The following is a 17,356-nucleotide window of genomic DNA, read 5'->3' on the forward strand; positions in this document are numbered from 1 at the left end:
TCGAGATGATCAGGGACTTGGCGAGAGTCTTGGTGGCTAAAATTTGGTGGCGAGTCAAGAAGAGTTTCGGTGACCGGGAAGCAATACTCTTAGTGCGTGCTTCAACAACGTGAACTCGAGGTGGATTTATGTTTACTGATACCATAGGATAAGTTATCGTGTCGAGAGTTTGCTTCGCTTTGTTCCTTTTCTTTTAAGCTTCTGCGTTTCTTTAAGCTTGTGCTTTTACATTTTTAGCATAGTATCTTGTTAGAATTAGCTATACATTGCAAAACTTTTTAGGATAAAATTTTCACACTAGTTGAACTCTAGTTGCATATTATATTTTAGCTTATATTTTATACTAACTAGTTTGAGCTATAGATTAAGGTTTTAGAATGGCCTAATTCACTTTTTTTTTTCTTTTAGACTACGAGCCGATCCCTTTTAATTGGTTCAGCTGGGACAACTGGATCACGTCCTCGTCGGTCCAAACGCGATCGGACAGCCCGTGGATCGATCTTTCAGAGCCTGCTGAATTGGTGGGGCCCTCACTCCTCAGTCGCCCCTGTTTCGCTCGCCGCCGCCGCTGCCGCTGTCAGCGACCTGTACTATACTTAGTTAGCACGTTCCTTGGCTCTCCTTAAGTGTAGCTATTGTTAGTTATCTAGCTGACCTGATGTACATGTATAAGAGGCGTAAGCCCTGATCAATACAACTTGAGTTGTCTGCATTCTTTCTATTCAGAACTTACATGGTATCAGACGTTCCACGATCCTAACTCTCCGCTGCCTCAACCTCCCACCCCGACGCCATGAGCTCATCCTCGTCCTCATCGTCGGCGGCCTCCGACAACTCCGACGCCGAGTCTGGCCTTCCCCACACACTCCGCGTCCAAACCGAACCTGCCACACCGGCGGTCGTCCATGGCATCAACATCCTCAACCGCGTGCCCATCGTCCTCGACTTCAACGACGCCAACTACGTCGCCTGGGCGCGCGCCTTCTCCGCCATCTTTGGCCAGTTCGGACTCCGCGACCACGTCGACAGCTCCACCGCCAAGGGCGACAGCGACTGGGTGCAGAATGACTGCGCCATCGTCTCGTGGTTCTACAACCGCATCTCCCCCGAGCTTCTCTCCATGGTCTCGGCAGACACCGACACCGCCTACTCCATATGGCGCGGCGTCCGCAGCCTCTTCCGCGACAACAAGGACACTCGCGCCGTCTACCTCGGCGCCGAGTTCCGCAACTTCTACCAAGGTGATCTCACCGTCCTCGACTACTGCTCTCGCATGAAGGTCATGGCCGATCGCCTCGCCGGTCTCGGGGCCCCGGTGAATGACAAAGATCTCATCTACAACATCGTCCGCGGCCTCAACCCTCGTCTCCACCACGCGATCCCCCACATCACACTTCGCCGCCGTCTACCGTCGTTCCTCAAGACGTGATCCATGCTGCAGCTCGAGGAGCATCGCATCAACGAGTCGGAGAAGTTGCAGGCTGCGGCGGCGCTTGTCGCTCACGCCGCGAACGCCGGCACGTCCTTGTCGCTATTCCTTGTGCAATGCACCGGTGACCGAACCATCGCCGCCGGCGTGCATCTCCGTCACGGCGGCAACGAGCCGCGCCAGCCGGTCAAAGATCGCCACCTAAACATGCCGAGGCGTCGTGGCACAGAGGCGCAGACCAGTTCTGTGTGCTTCCGATCCGAGAGGAAGAAGACTCCCAGGGAATAATGATCAGTCCCCTTCGGCCCCAAATCCAAGGCACCACCAAAGTTTCTACCTCGCCGCCGCTAATCCTCTTCGTAAAGCTACATCACATCCGGAGGAGGCAGATGAAATGCGCAAACAAGCTAGTCCGGGAAAGAACAAAATCGAAGAAGGAATCGCATAAAGAAACGATTCTGGAATCTGGGGAGGATAAGCTATGCTAGGCAAACGACCAGGTCACCTTCACCTCGCTGACTGCTGCTCGTGAATCTTGCTGGCCCGACGGCATAGACCGATAGAAAACACACTCTACACTCTACATGCTCCCTATCATTGGCATGCAACGCCACAAAAAAACAGAAGGCTACCTACCTTCCATCAGCAACCTCCCATTTGTTTAGGCCACGCCTGTCGGATCGAAGGTTCATGTGCATTTTTCAGTTTCTCACCATGCCTTGTACACTCGATGGCGATGCAGTTACCGATGCGACATGATCAATGCATCAAGCACTAAGAGTGGAAAAACCATGGGCACGCTCGGTGCTCATCCAGTCATCCTGCAGTCTCTCTCGATCATTTCGATGACCCACGCACGCATGGATGGACCAGCAGCCGGCTCTCAATTCCAGCCGCCGGGGTCTCGAGCAACTCAACATGCTCGAGGCTGGTGATCTGTGGGAATCCCAGGGCGACAGTGTGGTCACTGCTTCTACGCGAGCTTGATGAGCTAGAGACAAGGAGCTGGTCAACTTTGCATGTGCAGGCGGTGCATCGCTATCCTTGTGAATCCGTAAGCGTAGTTTTCTAGCAACTCGATTCGATCATTTGGAAGCTCGCTGCTCCGAAGAATTGTTATAAAACAGTGTGTCGTTTTGTTAAGTCAGGCTGTCAGGGACGCGTCTTCTGTTCCCCATGCTTCAATTCTGCTTCCCATAATTCGGCACCATCAGAGGAACAGCCCTAATTACCTTCAAAACAAATAGTAGTAGGTGACTAAGTGCAATGATTGAAGTACATGAATACATTTTTTATGCAAAATAAACTTGGTTTGCACTCTCTGATCCTACAGGGATTTCTCACTTGCTAGTGTGACACAAACACAACCTACTTGTGCTGAACACCTCTGAGGAGATTAGTTGCAACACACTAAGCTACAAATCATACTGACTCTTGTTAGTTTGATCTCGACCCCGGATCGGTCCAACGACCGATCCGGAGTCCGTTACGCGCCCCGATCGGGGGCGCACAGCCAAGTCAATGGCGTGTGGGCCCCCGTCGTGCAGCGCCAAAATAAATAGGAGGTGGGGGCCAGGGCACGCGAGACGAGATTCGCCGCCGTGCCTGTAGCCCACCTAAAACCCTAGCCGATCCGATCTAAGGGGCGCTGAAGCGACAGGAAGTGCCGCTGCCTCTGCACCGAGCGCCGCCGCCTCTGCGCCACACGCCGCCGCCTCTGCTCGACTTCAGTGCCGGCCTCTTCCACTCTCGTGTTCGACTACGGCTCAGATTCTTCATCGCCATGGCAAGCAATGGCGATGCCGGCTCAGCAACCGGGGGTACGGCATCTCCTTCTCCTCTCTCTCTCTCTCTCTCTCTCTCTCTCTCTCTCTCTCTTTCCCTTGAAGTTAAACACAAATGCTATCTTATTGGCTAATCCCCGAGCTAACTGGCGCTTAGTTGATCCCTAAAGTCTAACAATGGTATCAGTAAGCCTAACTAAGTGAAGTTAGGCTCGGGTAAGAAAGAAATAGCAATTAGAAGGAGGGGATTTCAAATCAACTCGAGAGAAATTGCAAGGCAAGAAAGCAAAGTGCGATTCAAACCCTTCGGGGTGAAAGAACCCACGCACTCCGAGCCAAACCCGGAAACCCTAACCCTAACCCTAACCCTAACCCTAACCCTAACCGGGCAAGCAAGAACATTTACCTCACCACCGGGAGCTCCACGCTTGATGGGACAGCAACGCCGCGGCCCAGGAGCTCCGGCGCACCACCGTCGTCGATGGGCCGCGCCATCCCGAGCGTGCTGTCGCTCGCGGATCCCCACCGTGCCTCGCGCGCGGGCTAGCTAGCCACCTCGGGCCCACTCGACGGCGGCGCGCTCACGCACAGGCGAGCGCGCTCGCTGGCGAGGAGGCCCGCGGCGGCGCCATCGCCTCGGTCGCCGTCGCGAGGAGGAGGCAGGAGAGACCGACAGGGGGAAAGAAGAGAGTGAGCTAGGGTTTCTGGGCGCGGTGCTCGCGTGCGGGTTTTGACCCGCCGGGATCAACGCGCGACTGTCGATCGCGATCGGACGGTCGCGGTCGATCCGCGGGCGTGCGGGCCTCTTATGGCCCAGGCGGGACGCCGCTTTCCCGGCCTAGGCCCAGGTTGCGGCCTGGTGTCCGGGTCAGCGCCCCGCGCGCACGGTAGCCGCGTTGGGCTGGGCCGTTTTGGGCCGTTCTGGGCTGTTTTGGGCCAGAAGAACAGTAAGTCTTTTAGTATTTTCTCAGAAACAATTTTCGACATTTCATGTATGATTTAATCTCTGTTTTAATTTTCACTAACGTGATAAATTCTATAGAGAGATAATAAGTCAGAATGTTTCTGAAAGTAAGCACAGTTTAATTTTTCCGCTGCAAATTTAATTAAAGTTATATCCTTTAATTATTTTAGAACCAACGAGACATTATAATTTAAAGGAGTCAGTTTTATATTTTCCTCAATTACAATATTGTTATTTTCTAACCAACGTTGATAATAGCAATATTATAATTCTTTTTCAGTAAGTTTCCATGCATTTGTTCTAATACTGCCCAACGGTGATTTAGAATTAATGCAGCCAGTTATTTGTATATCTTAATATTAACCAACGTTAATTTGAGATATGCACTTATTGTTTTATAAAGCAGTTCTCACCTTTCTTGGTTTAAATTTCAGGATCTAATGCAATGACTTTCATTAATGCTATACCGCCGTTGGATGGTTCCAACTACGGGATATGGGCACAGAAGCTAGAAGTGGCTCTCGCACTGTTAGATATTGACTTAGCCATCACCTCACCATTTCCCGTTGGTCCCGAGGAACTGGTGAGGGACCCGGAAGAGACCTCTACTGCTTGGCAAGCCCGTCAGAGAGAACATGCAAATGTTCAGATGAAGTACGATCTTGAGAGAGCAAAATGGAACTCTTCCAATAGGAAGTGCTTGATGGTCATCAAGAGTTCCATTATAGACAATATCAGGGGAGCAATCCCAGATTGCGCCACCGCAGTTGAGTACTTGAAGAAAGTTGAGAGTCAATTCGTTGGCTCTTCAAAAGCTTATGCACAAACTCTAATTCAGATGTTAGTAAATGACAAGTACACTGGCGGTGGTGTGAGAGAGCACATACCGAAGATGAGCAACATGGCATCCAAGCTCAAACCTATGGATATGGAGCTTCCCCATGCTTTTGTGGTCCATTTGGTTCTGGCTTCCCTGCCAAAAGAGTTTAAGACTTTTGTTGTTAACTACAACATCAGCCCAGAGATATGGGATCTAGAGAAGCTCATCGCGATGTGTGTGCAAGAAGAGGAAAGACTTAAAGCCTCGCATGGTGACATGCTCAACTATGTTAGGCACAACAAAAGAAACAACTCTTCTGATAAATACACGAGGCCACAAGGGAAACCTCAGTTCAAACGGGGTTCCACTTCTTCTTCTTCTTCGACTCACCCAGGCAAGGGTGCAAAGAAAGATCAACCGCACATTGAGAAAGATCAATGCATGTGGTGTCACAAGACAGGACACTACAAGAAAGACTGCCCAGACTTTCTAAAGCATTTAATTAAGAAAGGTGAGGATGTTATCACATTTATAGATGAGACCCTGTACGTAAGTTATTCTAAATCTACTTGGTGGATTGACTCAGGTGCAACTGTTCATGTTGCTAATTCCTTACAGGGTATAAGTACAAAGACAATGCTATAAAGAGGGGATAGATGTCTGAAAGTCGCCAATGGAGTTAGAGCCGACGTTGAAGCAGTTTGTCAACTCACGTTAGAATTAGAGAACGGCTTTAAACTCCAGTTGCACAATGTTCTTTATGTACCCTCTTTGTCTAGAAACTTAATTTCAGTATCATGTTTGGCAGATGATGGTTATGATTGTCATTTTGGCAAAGAACAATGTGAGATTATATTTAAAAGTCAGTGTGTTGGTCTTGCCATCCGACAAGACAAACTTTATATGTTGCCTATGCATGAGACTGTGAATTCTGTTAGCAATACTACGAGTATTGAACGCACGACTAACGACGCAAGTAATAAGCGCAAACGATGCGACAACGAAAATTCAGCGAAATTATGGCACTGTCGTTTAGGCCATATTTCGAGGGGGAGAATTGAGAGATTAATTAAAGAAAATATTCTCCATCCGTTAGATTTTTCAAATGAAGAATATTGCATCGATTGCGTTAAAGGAAAGTACGTTAAGAAAATAAAGAAAGGAGCCAAACGCAGTTCAGGGGTTTTGGAGATAGTGCACACAGATATCTGTGGTCCTTTTTCCATAAAATCTGTAGACGGTTATGATTCGTTCATAATGTTTACAGATAATTATTCGTGTTATGGCTATATTTATTCAATTAAAGAAAGATCAGAAGCATTGGATAAATTCAAAAATTTTAAGGCTGAAGTAGAAAATCAGCAAAATCTTAAGATAAAAATAGTAAGATCTGACCGTGGAGGTGAGTACTACGGTCGACACACCCCGTATGGCCAAATTCCTGGACCCTTTGCAAGGTTTCTACAGGAAAATGGAATAGTAGCTCAGTACTCTACACCGAGCGAGCCTCAGCAAAATGGAGTCGTTGAAAGACGTAACCGTACCTTAATGGATATGCTGAGAAGTATGTTAAGCTACTCCACATTACCGGTTAATCTATGGATGGAGGCGTTAAAAACCGCTATTCATATTCTTAATCGCGTACCAAGTAAGTCGGTGCCTAAAACACCGTATGAGTTATGGACAGGGAGAAAACCCACACTAAATTATTTACATGTGTGGGGCTGTCCAGCTGAGGCGAAAGTATTCAATCCAAATATCGGAAAGTTAGACCCTAAGACAGTAAGTTGCCATTTTATTGGCTATCCAGAAAAGTCGAAGGGTTATCGTTTCTACTGTCCCAATGGATATACCAAGTTTGTAAAAACGAGACATGCTGTCTTTTTGGAGAATCAGATGATGAGGGGGAGCACGGTAGCTCGAAAGATTGACCTTGAGGAGAAGCAGGTTTTCGTACCTACTCCGATGATCCAAGATCCATTTTTCATATTGCCTGTTGCTGCTTCACCTACGGTGTCAGCACCTGTTGTTAGTTCTTCACCAGTTGTTGCTTCACCCACGGTGCCAGTACCTGTTGTTAGTTCTCCAGCTGCGGCAACGAGTCAGAATCAGAAACCTGTCCTTCAGGATCCGACAGAACCGGTAGCCGTACATCAGGGGGGGCAACAGCAGCCCCAAGTAGAAGAAGTGCCGATAGCTGAGGCACCGAGAAGGTCTCAAAGAACAAGAAAGCCCGCTATTTCGAGCGATTATCAAATCTATAATAGTGAGGAAATTCAGATGGAGGGTGACCCCACTTCATTTGAAGAAGCCATGAGAAGCGTTAATTCGTCTGAATGGTTGGAAGCGATGAAAGATGAAATGAAATCGATGAGTACCAACGATGTTTGGGATCTAGAAGAAATTCCTAAAGGAGCCAAAACAGTAGGCTGTAAATGGGTCTACAAGACGAAATGTGACTCCAAAGGGAATATAGAAAGATATAAAGCGCGACTTGTGGCGAAAGGTTTCACGCAAAGAGAAGGGATAGATTATAATGAGACATTTTCTCCTGTTTCATGCAAGGACTCTTTCAGAATTATAATAGCGTTAGTGACGCATTATAATTTAGAGTTACATCAGATGGATGTAAAGACGGCGTTCCTAAACGGGGACCTTTATGAGAATGTTTACATGGCACAGCCAAAAGGTTTTGTCGTGGAAGGAAAAGAAAAGATGGGATGTCGTCTAAAGAAATCCATTTATGGATTAAAGCAAGCCTCCAGACAGTGGTATTTGAAATTCGATGAAACCGTAAGAAAGTTTGGTTTCAAAGAAAATGAGGAGGACAACTGCATTTACGCAAAATTTAAGAATGGAAAATACGTTTTCCTTATTCTGTATGTGGATGATATTCTGCTTGCTAGTAGTGATATTGATCTGCTATTAGAGATAAAGAAATTCTTGTCCTCAAAGTTCGATATGAAAGATTTAGGTGAAGCCTCATTCGTTTTAGGAATTGAGATTCACCGAGATAGAAACAAGGGGGTTTTAGAATTATCGCAGAAAGCATACCTAGAAAAGGTACTAAAGAAGTACGGTATGCATGAGAGTAAGCCAACACCTGCTCCTATAGTCAAGGGCGATAGTTATGGGAAATTTCAGTGTCCCAGAAATCATTATGAAATCGATCAGATGAAAGCGGTACCATATGCTTCAGCTGTCGGAAGGCTACAGTATGCTCAAGTATGTACGCGCCCTGACTTAGCTTTTGTCACCAGGATACTTGGCAGATTCCAGAGTAATCCAGGGATAGAACAGTGGAAAATGGTTAAGAAAGCCTTACGTTATGTGCAAGGAACGAAAGACCTCATGCTAACATACAGGAGATCTGAATCTCTAGTGATAGAGGGTTATTCAGATTCAGACTTTGCGAGAGATAAGGATGACAAAAAATCCACGTCAGGCTATGTGTTTACTCTCGCAGGTGGAGCTATATCGTGGAAAAGCTCCAAACAGACAGTCACTGCATCGTCTACGATGTATGCAGAATTTATAGCTTGTTACGAGGCATCGGGGCAGGTTAAATGGCTAAAGAAATTTATATCCGGATTAAGAGTGGTTGACAGCATAGAAAAACCACTAAAGATGTACTGTGACAATGAGCCTGCAGTATTTTACGCTCACAACAACAAGTCAAGTGGAGCTGCCAAACACATTGACATAAAGTTTTATGTTGTTAAAGAGAAAATCCAGAATCATTCAATCAGTCTTGAGTATTTGAGCACAAAGAAGATATTAGCGGATCCGCTCACAAAAGGCTTACCACCCAATGTGTTCAGAGAACACTTAGCCGGCATGGGTTTAATGGAAAGCCTACGATTCCTGGACAGTAAGGGCCCAAAAGTAGGGTTCTGTTTCAAACGGAAAAATATGTTGTGGCTGTTAATCCAACAGTAATAACTGTTGAGACGAGGCATGCTCAATGTACTAATCTGAATGAAATCGGACGTAAGAAGTGAGTAAGTTGGTAGAGATCAAAGGGGAGAATGTTAGTTTGATCTCGACCCCGGATCGGTCCAACGACCGATCCGGAGTCCGTTACGCGCCCCGATCGGGGACGCACAGCCAAGTCAATGGCGTGTGGGCCCCCGTCGTGCAGCGCCAAAATAAATAGGAGGTGGGGGCCGGGGCACGCGAGACGAGGTTCGCCGCCGTGCCTGTAGCCCACCTAAAACCCTAGCCGATCCGATCTAAGGGGCGCTGAAGCGACGGGAAGTGCCGCTGCCTCTGCACCGAGCGCCGCCGCCTCTGCGCCACACGCCGCCACCTCTGCTCGACTTCAGTGCCGGCCTCTTCCACTCTCGTGTTCGACTACGGCTCAGATTCTTCATCGCCATGGCAAGCAATGGCGATGCCGGCTCAGCAACCGGGGGTACGGCATCTCCTTCTCTCTCTCTCTCTCTCTCTCTCTCTCTCTCTCTCTCTCTCTCTCTCTCTCTCTCTCTCTCTCTCTCTCTCTGTTTCCCTTGAAGTTAAACACAAATGCTATCTTATTGGCTAATCCCCGAGCTAACTGGCGCTTAGTTGATCCCTAAAGTCTAACAACTCTACCTTAATTAAAATCGAACAGCCACAATTTGTTTTGCGAAAACAACACCCACAATTATTAATGTACCTTTTTAGAAAAAGGAAATGTCTCTGGCCTCTGCAATTATTAATGTACTTATCAGCTGCTAGATTTTTCCCACTTAATTTAAAATGCTGGCAACAACAGACATGCGTCTTTTGGTCCACCCACATAACCTGAACAAAGGACTAAAATTTGAGCAGGAAGAACATAGCGATAAGAGAACAAGAAGGTGGCATCCAAACGCAGCCAGAAACATGGAGGAAAAGGCTCTAAAGCTTAAGGACCGTGCTTGTTGGCATTTTGTCGCCTTATAATTGCCTGAAACCTTGCTATCCTTTTGCCGAGGGAACAGGTCATTAGGCCCTGAAAAGCGCCAGCACTGCCCCCCTTTGAGGCTTTGAGCACTTAGCCGTAGGATGGATCCATCAACTTTCTCTGTGGAACCAAGTGGCCCGTTGTATATTCCAGCCTAGCTTTTCTTGTCCTAAGGAGCAGGGAAAGCCTCACAGGGGACATCAGGGACCATTGCAAGGACTCATAGCCATTCTGCACCTCAAATTCTATTTTCATCTTCAGAGCAGCACGCATGTCTAGCTTTGTAGCGGGCAGAAACAAAGAGAAAAGGCATTCCCTGGACCGTCGGATGCTCGATCCGACGGCCCTGGACACACACAGGCCGCGTCCTCTCACAGTCACACGTGCACAACCCCCACTCGACACGAACTTAAAAAACAGTAGGGCACTAGCGCTCTAGTGCCCTTTTTAACCATGACACGAACGGACAAGCTTTCCTCCTCAAAAGCAGCAATGGCGGACGCCAATATAATTAGGCGATCAAGCATGGCTTTTGCGAGCTCATCTGAGAACGAAGACACGCTCGCGCGCGTGGAGGCGAGCTGGGCGAGCTTTTCTCGAGGGGACTGCGAGCATGGCCACTGTGGCGTCGGGCCTGACGGCAGGAACAGGGCAGGGGTGGCGAGTATGCCTTGTTTAATGGTGATCTCCCTGGGAAAAGGCCAAGGAAGAGATTTTTCTATGGGACGTTTCAAATTTTGTCACATTGCCCAACCACCCCTGTGATCTGTCTGTCAGGGCATGGATCTCTCCAATCTTCTCGTCTCCATTTTAATCTGTCACCTGTTCAGAGATGTTTAAGAATCGCCCGTGGCATCTTACACCTGATACATGCATCCATGGTGTACTTGGGCATGGTTTCTTTTGTTCTTCAAAAGTTCAGATAGATGAATGTCATGTTACCGGACTTGCAGGACAGCAGCACGCAAGCGCAGGGCCATAAGTGTGAGACGTGACATCTTTACACCTGCCACCTTGCATCCATTCAATAACTTGCAGATCGTGCCAGGCACCCTGTAGATTTTTGCATCTGTCTTTTTTAAATTGAAGCCGGTCAGAGAACAGTATACAGCTACTATAGCAATTCAGGAAATATTGAATGTGGGATTCAGGGAGTGGCAGATGAGGCAGAGAAATGCACAGGGTGCTCTGTGTAAAATGCTTTCAGGAAGATGAACAGCAGCCCACAGGTCAAAATAGGACCGATGCCCACAAGACCAGTAGACAGCATAACATTGTTTTGACCAGCACAGCTGTTTAGATTTTGTGCTGTTCGTCAAATGTATATCTTTTTGTTTTTTAAAAAAACTGTTATGTATCCTTCTAGCAGAAAGCCAGAGAACAGCTACTGGGCACAAATAATAGTTTTTGATGCAGCTTTAGAACATATTAATAAAAATGCATTTAGAGAAGGGCAAAGAAAGCTGTTGATCAGAACCAGAGGGCAACGAACTACGAACATGGTGAGCACACCCTATCTTTGCAGCAAACATGTGTATCTCGGAGAAAAAGTTAAAAAGTTAGTAGAACAGCACATAACTTTCTGCCAAGAATTAACTACTTTCTACTCAGAAGCACTGTCAATCTGACGCGCGTGAAGGAAAAAGTCGCTACGAAGTTGAAAGTGGTTAACAAGCAGGTCGTTCTGTGCTCAGCGTGAACAGTCGCAAGCAGATAACCTCGTCTGTTCCAAAAGTTTCAAAAAAATATTAGGACCTATGGGAGGGCTCAGATCGACTCCGGCTTATCCACCGGCGGCTTCAAGCTTTTTTTTACTTTTAAGGCCTCTCAATCGTTTAAAACAAGAACGGCTTCGGCCTGACGCGCTGCAAGGCCATTTGCAGGAAGAAAAAAAAAAGAAAAAAGAAACTGAGAACGAGAAGCTAAAAAAATTGATTTCTCTTAGCTACCTACGTTCATCCACCTCCCCGGAAAATAGCCTATTTAATTTAAATTTCGATTGATTTATATGGTGCAAACCTGTATGCACTGATGATGTGGCCATAACATGGGGGGCCAGGGCCCCAGCCCCTCCCGATGGCTTGGCTCGTGGTGTTTCAGGCTTTCAGCTGCACCATAAAAGGTTTCTTTCGAGTTAGGAACCATAGATATTTTTGGATGAGGTAGTTATTGACCCATAGTTCTCCTTTGATGACATAGTTACTCATTTCAAGTACCGTGTCGACCCTTAAGCCCCTAATCTAATGTAGCAGACACATCACGTGCACAGCATTCATAGATTTTCTTTGTTTAATCATCTTTTTTATGACTTAGTGATAGATTTAACTTGATTTGAATAGACTTTGACGGTTCAAGGGCTCGGGGGTCCCCAGCGGGCCCACTTCTCGATGACCGGTCCCCAGCAGCAGGACCTCCAGCTGACCCCGTTCAATACGCGTATTTAATTGCCAAATTTTTGAAATATGCAAAAACCCCTAAAGCGCGCCATCGGATCCATACTCGGGAGCCCGACTGACCGAGGTTCCAAGGCCGGTTCATGGAGGACTCGAGGCCGCCTTGCGTCAAACAAAGCAAGGGGAGAAAATGCAAATGAGCCCCAGCGGCCTTCGCCCGACCTGCTCAGGCAGCGATTCAGCTCATCTCGACCTTCTCGTCCGATCCGAACCTCGAGCTATGCCCACAGAATCTCCATCGAGGAGAGGCCAGTGGGCCACCTGAGTCGGTTGGACGACTCGGGCATCTGCCGAGAGGCGGGTCATGGAGTAATGGAATGCCACATGCGGGCTATGCCGACCCCATCACGAAGAACAGACCCGGATTCCACTCTGACGCCCAGAACTTTGTGCAGGCACACCCGTTAGGAGCTCACCGAGCACGTCACTCGGGCCATCGAGGCAAGTGACGCCGACTCAACCCCTCCGGTCACAGAGAACGCGGATGGGGCCACCTCTATGCGTGCACGCTCATGAACATCACCGACCCGACCACTCCCCCATGACAAGGACCGCTGCGGGTCGGGGGACCCTGCTTTCCACTCGAGAAGAATAACAAAATGCCAACCCCCGACCGGATCCCTGGTCGAGTGTAGCAACGCTTCAGAATAAAGGCATCTTATTCCTAGCAACTAAATGTTACAAAGTACACTCGGCCCATGGACGCTACAAAATACAAAAACCTGTTACCACCACAAGGATGGTAGCACCGGGGACCTACAAGTACACTCGAAGAGGGCAGCTACAAGTGCGGGAAGCTTGGCAGGAACATCTTCCTCGCAAGCCTTCTTCTTGCATCCCCTCCCTCGAGGACAAGACGGCAAGGGATAATGGCGAGCAGTCCATCTGCCGCCGCCGCAGGCCGAACTCCCTCGCCGTCTCAAATGACAGTGAGGAGCTATTTCCTAGCCTCAACCATCCTAGAAGAACGAGCCTTCTGACGATGCGAGCTAAGGCTGAGGCACGCGAGGAAGCCGAACCCACTTGGGGCCCAAGCAGCTCCTGCGGGCACGCACCGTGCCAGGAAGGGTCGAGGAGTTCCTCCCCGTACAAGTGCCCTGCCGGTGGAAGCACTGACACATCCTCCGCAGGGGCTGACGCCTCCTCCTCGACTGTCCGAGGAGCCTGGGAAGGCCGCACCACCAACCCGACGAAGACGGTGCCCCGCCTACGCACCCACTTAGCCCGATCACACAAGCAGGACGTTTGGGGGATCGAGCTTAGGAACGGCCCGAATGGACGGCCTCGTCCGTGCGCTGTCCCTTGCCGCTCGCAAGCATTCTTCTAGCATCAGATGCTGAAGGAACCACCGGCTCCGTTAGGCGGACGCACACAGGCTGAAAGCAACCCCATTATTCAAGGCAAGGCTCGCTCACAACTCAGGTTGGGGGTGAGCTCAAAACAAGGCGCTAGAGACCTCCATTTATAGCCACTCAGGCGCCCTCCAGTACGGTGAGCCGGTTCCGTCGCGTGGCACACGGCCTCACCTCAAAAGAAGAGAAACTTTCATGAGAGGAGCAGGGAGGAGCACCACCGCAGCAGGCAGACGTGACGGGTCACCCAGCCCTTGATATTCATATTTCGCACTGAAGACTCGCAGCTGGCGCCGCAGCGGCGCACTTATTACGCGAACCAACCAGGGCAACCCCAGTTGATCCGCGGTCACAAGAGGGGATCCCTTGAAACGATGCGTCCCTCTGCAGTTGGGATAGAGCGATGCGACCCCTCGCCTCGAGCGAGGGTACAATGTACCATGGGACAGCGCCTTCACGATTAAACAAATCGAGAAGTTGCTCGGAGGCCTCTGACGGTTCCAGGGACCGCGGGTCCCTAGCGGGCCCACTTCTCGATGACCAGTCCAAGGTCGCGCTTGGGACGAGCGCCCGCGACAGCTTCATCCGGGCCGCCTCGGCCCAGATCCCCGACTGACATCCTGGTCGGGATGACCAAGGCCCATATCCCTAACTGTGAGAACGGTCGGATGCTGGGTCCGGACTGAGGCCCCGATCGGGTGCTCCGACTGGGCCTCGCCTAACACGTGCCTGCCTCCCCAACTGACAGCTCGATCGGGAAGCCAGGCCCGGGTTGCCGGCAGGCCCCACGAGTAGGTGTGGAAGATAAGGATGAGCCTCGGGGTCATCTTGTCGTACACGACCCACCACTCCCTCCACGGGGTTACAATCCCCTCTACGGTGGGAGCAGGGAACCTGCCCATCCTTGCAAAAGGATAAAGCGAAACGTCATCATGATATGGCCGGCACGTCCCCGTCACGACGACGCGGCTGGGCGCAGCACCAGGGACGGGGAGTGATAGCCGTACTTATCAATGCCCCCACAACCTCTAATCGACGGAGCATGATGCACAGGGACAAGATAAGTTGACCGCCCCACGACGCAGAACTTGGACGGTGGTTGAGTAGGTTTAGCTGCCGGTTATTTCCGGAACCGACGAGTTTACTCTCTTTTCTTATTTTTGGCCGATTGGACATTTCTTCATTCTAGGAGGAATGGTGTAGGATTTTAGAGATATGGGTCATACGTTGACTTATCATCTATCTAATATAGGACTAGGACACAATATATATATTTCGTTACCCTAACTCAATAAAGGGACACATGTTGGTGTAGTTATTCAATTATGCTAAACTCGTATCAAGGGACTCGGCATACGAATGTGGAACTCCACGTACATAATATCTAGTCCAATTCAAAAGAAGTTTGAAAAATTGAATGACCAATCTAATAGTTTAGGGATGAAAATATATATCCAAGATATATATATATCCATTGTACGAAAGAAAGTGCATCCACTATTTCTTCCTAGTCTTTTCTCACTTCATCCCTTCAATAATAAAGTGAACTTGGAGGAGTCAAGAAGTGTCTAAAGTGCACAGAATCGAGTGCCTCCATCCTGCAATACAGATAATCTATTTTCCTAAAGATAAATCTATTTTACATCGAAAAAGTTACATGCTACAATGAAATAGCATCATATTTTTTACGTTGTCAATCTTTACAGTTTTATTCGTAGTTAAAGTTAAAAAAAATATTGACGAGTATTTTGACACGGTCTTGGTCTTGTATTGGCCAGTAGTGAACCATTGAATGGCAGTATTCATTTCCTTACTGAAACCTCTCCAACCCCTACACCTACAGTAAATGAGCATGACGGGGGAGGAAGAACTTCCTCTCGTCTTCTCCTCCTCCCTCTCTATAAAACAAACGAAGCAAACAAACAGAGCAGAGCGGCAAGAAGAGGTCCCGCCGGCCGGCCAGTCGAGAGCGGCGCAATGCCTCCGTCCCTGCACCCTCCCCACCTCCACTTCCACAAGCTGAAGCGGCGCCACCACCCCGCCGCCATGGCCAAGAAGGGCCTGGTCGCCATCCTCTACAAGCTCCGCGACGTGCACCGGCCCCCGTCGTCGCCGGCCTCTCCCTCGCCGCTGCCGTCGACCCCGTCCGCGCACTACGCCCAGCGCTGCTACCCGCCGCCGCCGTCCGCGTGGCCGTGGCCGTCGTGCCGGCACCCGCGCACCAGCTCGTTCCGCGGGCCCAAGGACGACGACGCCGCCGTGTTCCGGACCGCCAACACCGTCTACGACACGAACTCGGAGCAGTTCCTCCGGCGCTTGTCCATAGATGAGGCGGCGTGCATCGACCGGAGCCCCCTGGCGTTGCCCCCCGGGGAGGCCGCTGCGGAGCAGGTGGAAGAGGAGGAGGAGAAGGAGATGCAGCTGCGAGAGACGGCCGTCGTGCGCGGCATGCGGTCGGAGCGACTGTTCTTCGAGCCGGCCGGCGCAGAGTTCTTGCCCAAGCAGGTAACGCATTTTGCATGCCTTGTGCTGTCCCACGAGCAACCACACCATTCGAATCGGTTCTAACGCGAGAGAGGTTTCAGGAGACGGCGCCGGCGAGAGGCGAGAACGAGGCGGCCGCGGTGTTGTGCGTCAAGAACGAGGAACAATCGACCGCCACGGCGCCCCACAAGAACGAGTCGGCGGCGGAGGCGCAGGCCGCCGCGGTGAAGGGCGGCGCGGTGGTGGTGACGGTGGAATCGAAGGACCCGTACGGCGACTTCCGGGCGTCAATGGCGGAGATGGTGGCGGCGCACGGGCTGCGGGATTGGGAAGCCCTGGAGGAGCTCCTGGCGTGGTACCTCAAGCTGAACGCCAAGGGCGTCCACGCCGCCATCGTCGGCGCATTCATCGATCTTCTCGTGAGCATGCAGCCACAGGCTGCATCCCCGCTGCCGAGCCCGCCGTCGCCGTCGCCCTCGTCGTCGTGCATCACGTTCGAGGAGTACTCGTCGGCGACCTTTGACGAGGAAGAAGGCAAGAGCTGAGCTGAGGTTGAGGAGCTCGTTGTTTCTTTTTAATATTTTCCTTGTCTCGTTCAGAGATGGCAGTTTTTTGTGAATTATTTCGTGTGCCTGTGGAGGAATGGAAGGTGAGGCCTGAATGTAGCCATGGATGTACAGTTGCTAAAACTAGTTGATGCTGACCATCAGAGTAGATTAATGCCTAGACAACCACCAATGGACAGTATTTTAGTTTGCATGTTCTTTGTTTGTCCTTTTTGATTCCTGCTCTGCTCTTGTGTGTAAACTAGACTAACTCTGAAGCATGTTCCCTCTATGCGCCTGGCGTTGTTGTTAGCAGCTGCGTTTGGCTGCTTTTGCTAACAATTTTCATGGCATTTGAGCTCAACTTTATGTGTGAAGATCCAAACAAAGGTTGAGTCAAACATTAGCCCTTAGTCGTGCAGTGAACATTAAGCACTGCTGGTGTTTTCCTCACTGCAGTATAAATGCTTCACCAATATGTCATAATTTCGAGATGCTTGCAGTCCTTCAATGCGTCGGCAGGCCTCTCATCGGAGCATTGTCACTGAAAGGAATCCATTCTGGCGGACCAAGAGGAGGGGATGAATTAGGCTTGACG

At 49.7% G+C, this 17,356-nt stretch overlaps 2 protein-coding genes across 2 annotated transcripts; both read left to right on the forward strand.

Moving 5' to 3' along the window:
* Positions 1–793: 793 nt before the first annotated feature.
* LOC112900686 lies at positions 794–1,429 on the forward strand. The gene has a single exon (XM_025969516.1). It carries the CDS (start codon positions 794–796, stop codon positions 1,427–1,429), a length of 636 nt encoding a protein of 211 aa, XP_025825301.1.
* Positions 1,430–15,674: 14,245 nt separating this feature from the next.
* LOC112901454 (transcription repressor OFP13-like) lies at positions 15,675–17,112 on the forward strand. Its single transcript, XM_025970381.1, has 2 exons — positions 15,675–16,234; positions 16,315–17,112. Exons 1-2 carry the CDS (start codon positions 15,707–15,709, stop codon positions 16,756–16,758), a joined length of 972 nt encoding a protein of 323 aa, XP_025826166.1. The 5' UTR covers positions 15,675–15,706; the 3' UTR covers positions 16,759–17,112.
* The last annotated feature ends 244 nt before the right edge of the window (positions 17,113–17,356 follow it).

The sequence above is a fragment of the Panicum hallii genome, chromosome 7 (assembly GCF_002211085.1).
Source record: "Panicum hallii strain FIL2 chromosome 7, PHallii_v3.1, whole genome shotgun sequence".
In the NCBI taxonomy this organism is placed as follows: Eukaryota; Viridiplantae; Streptophyta; class Magnoliopsida; order Poales; family Poaceae; genus Panicum; species Panicum hallii.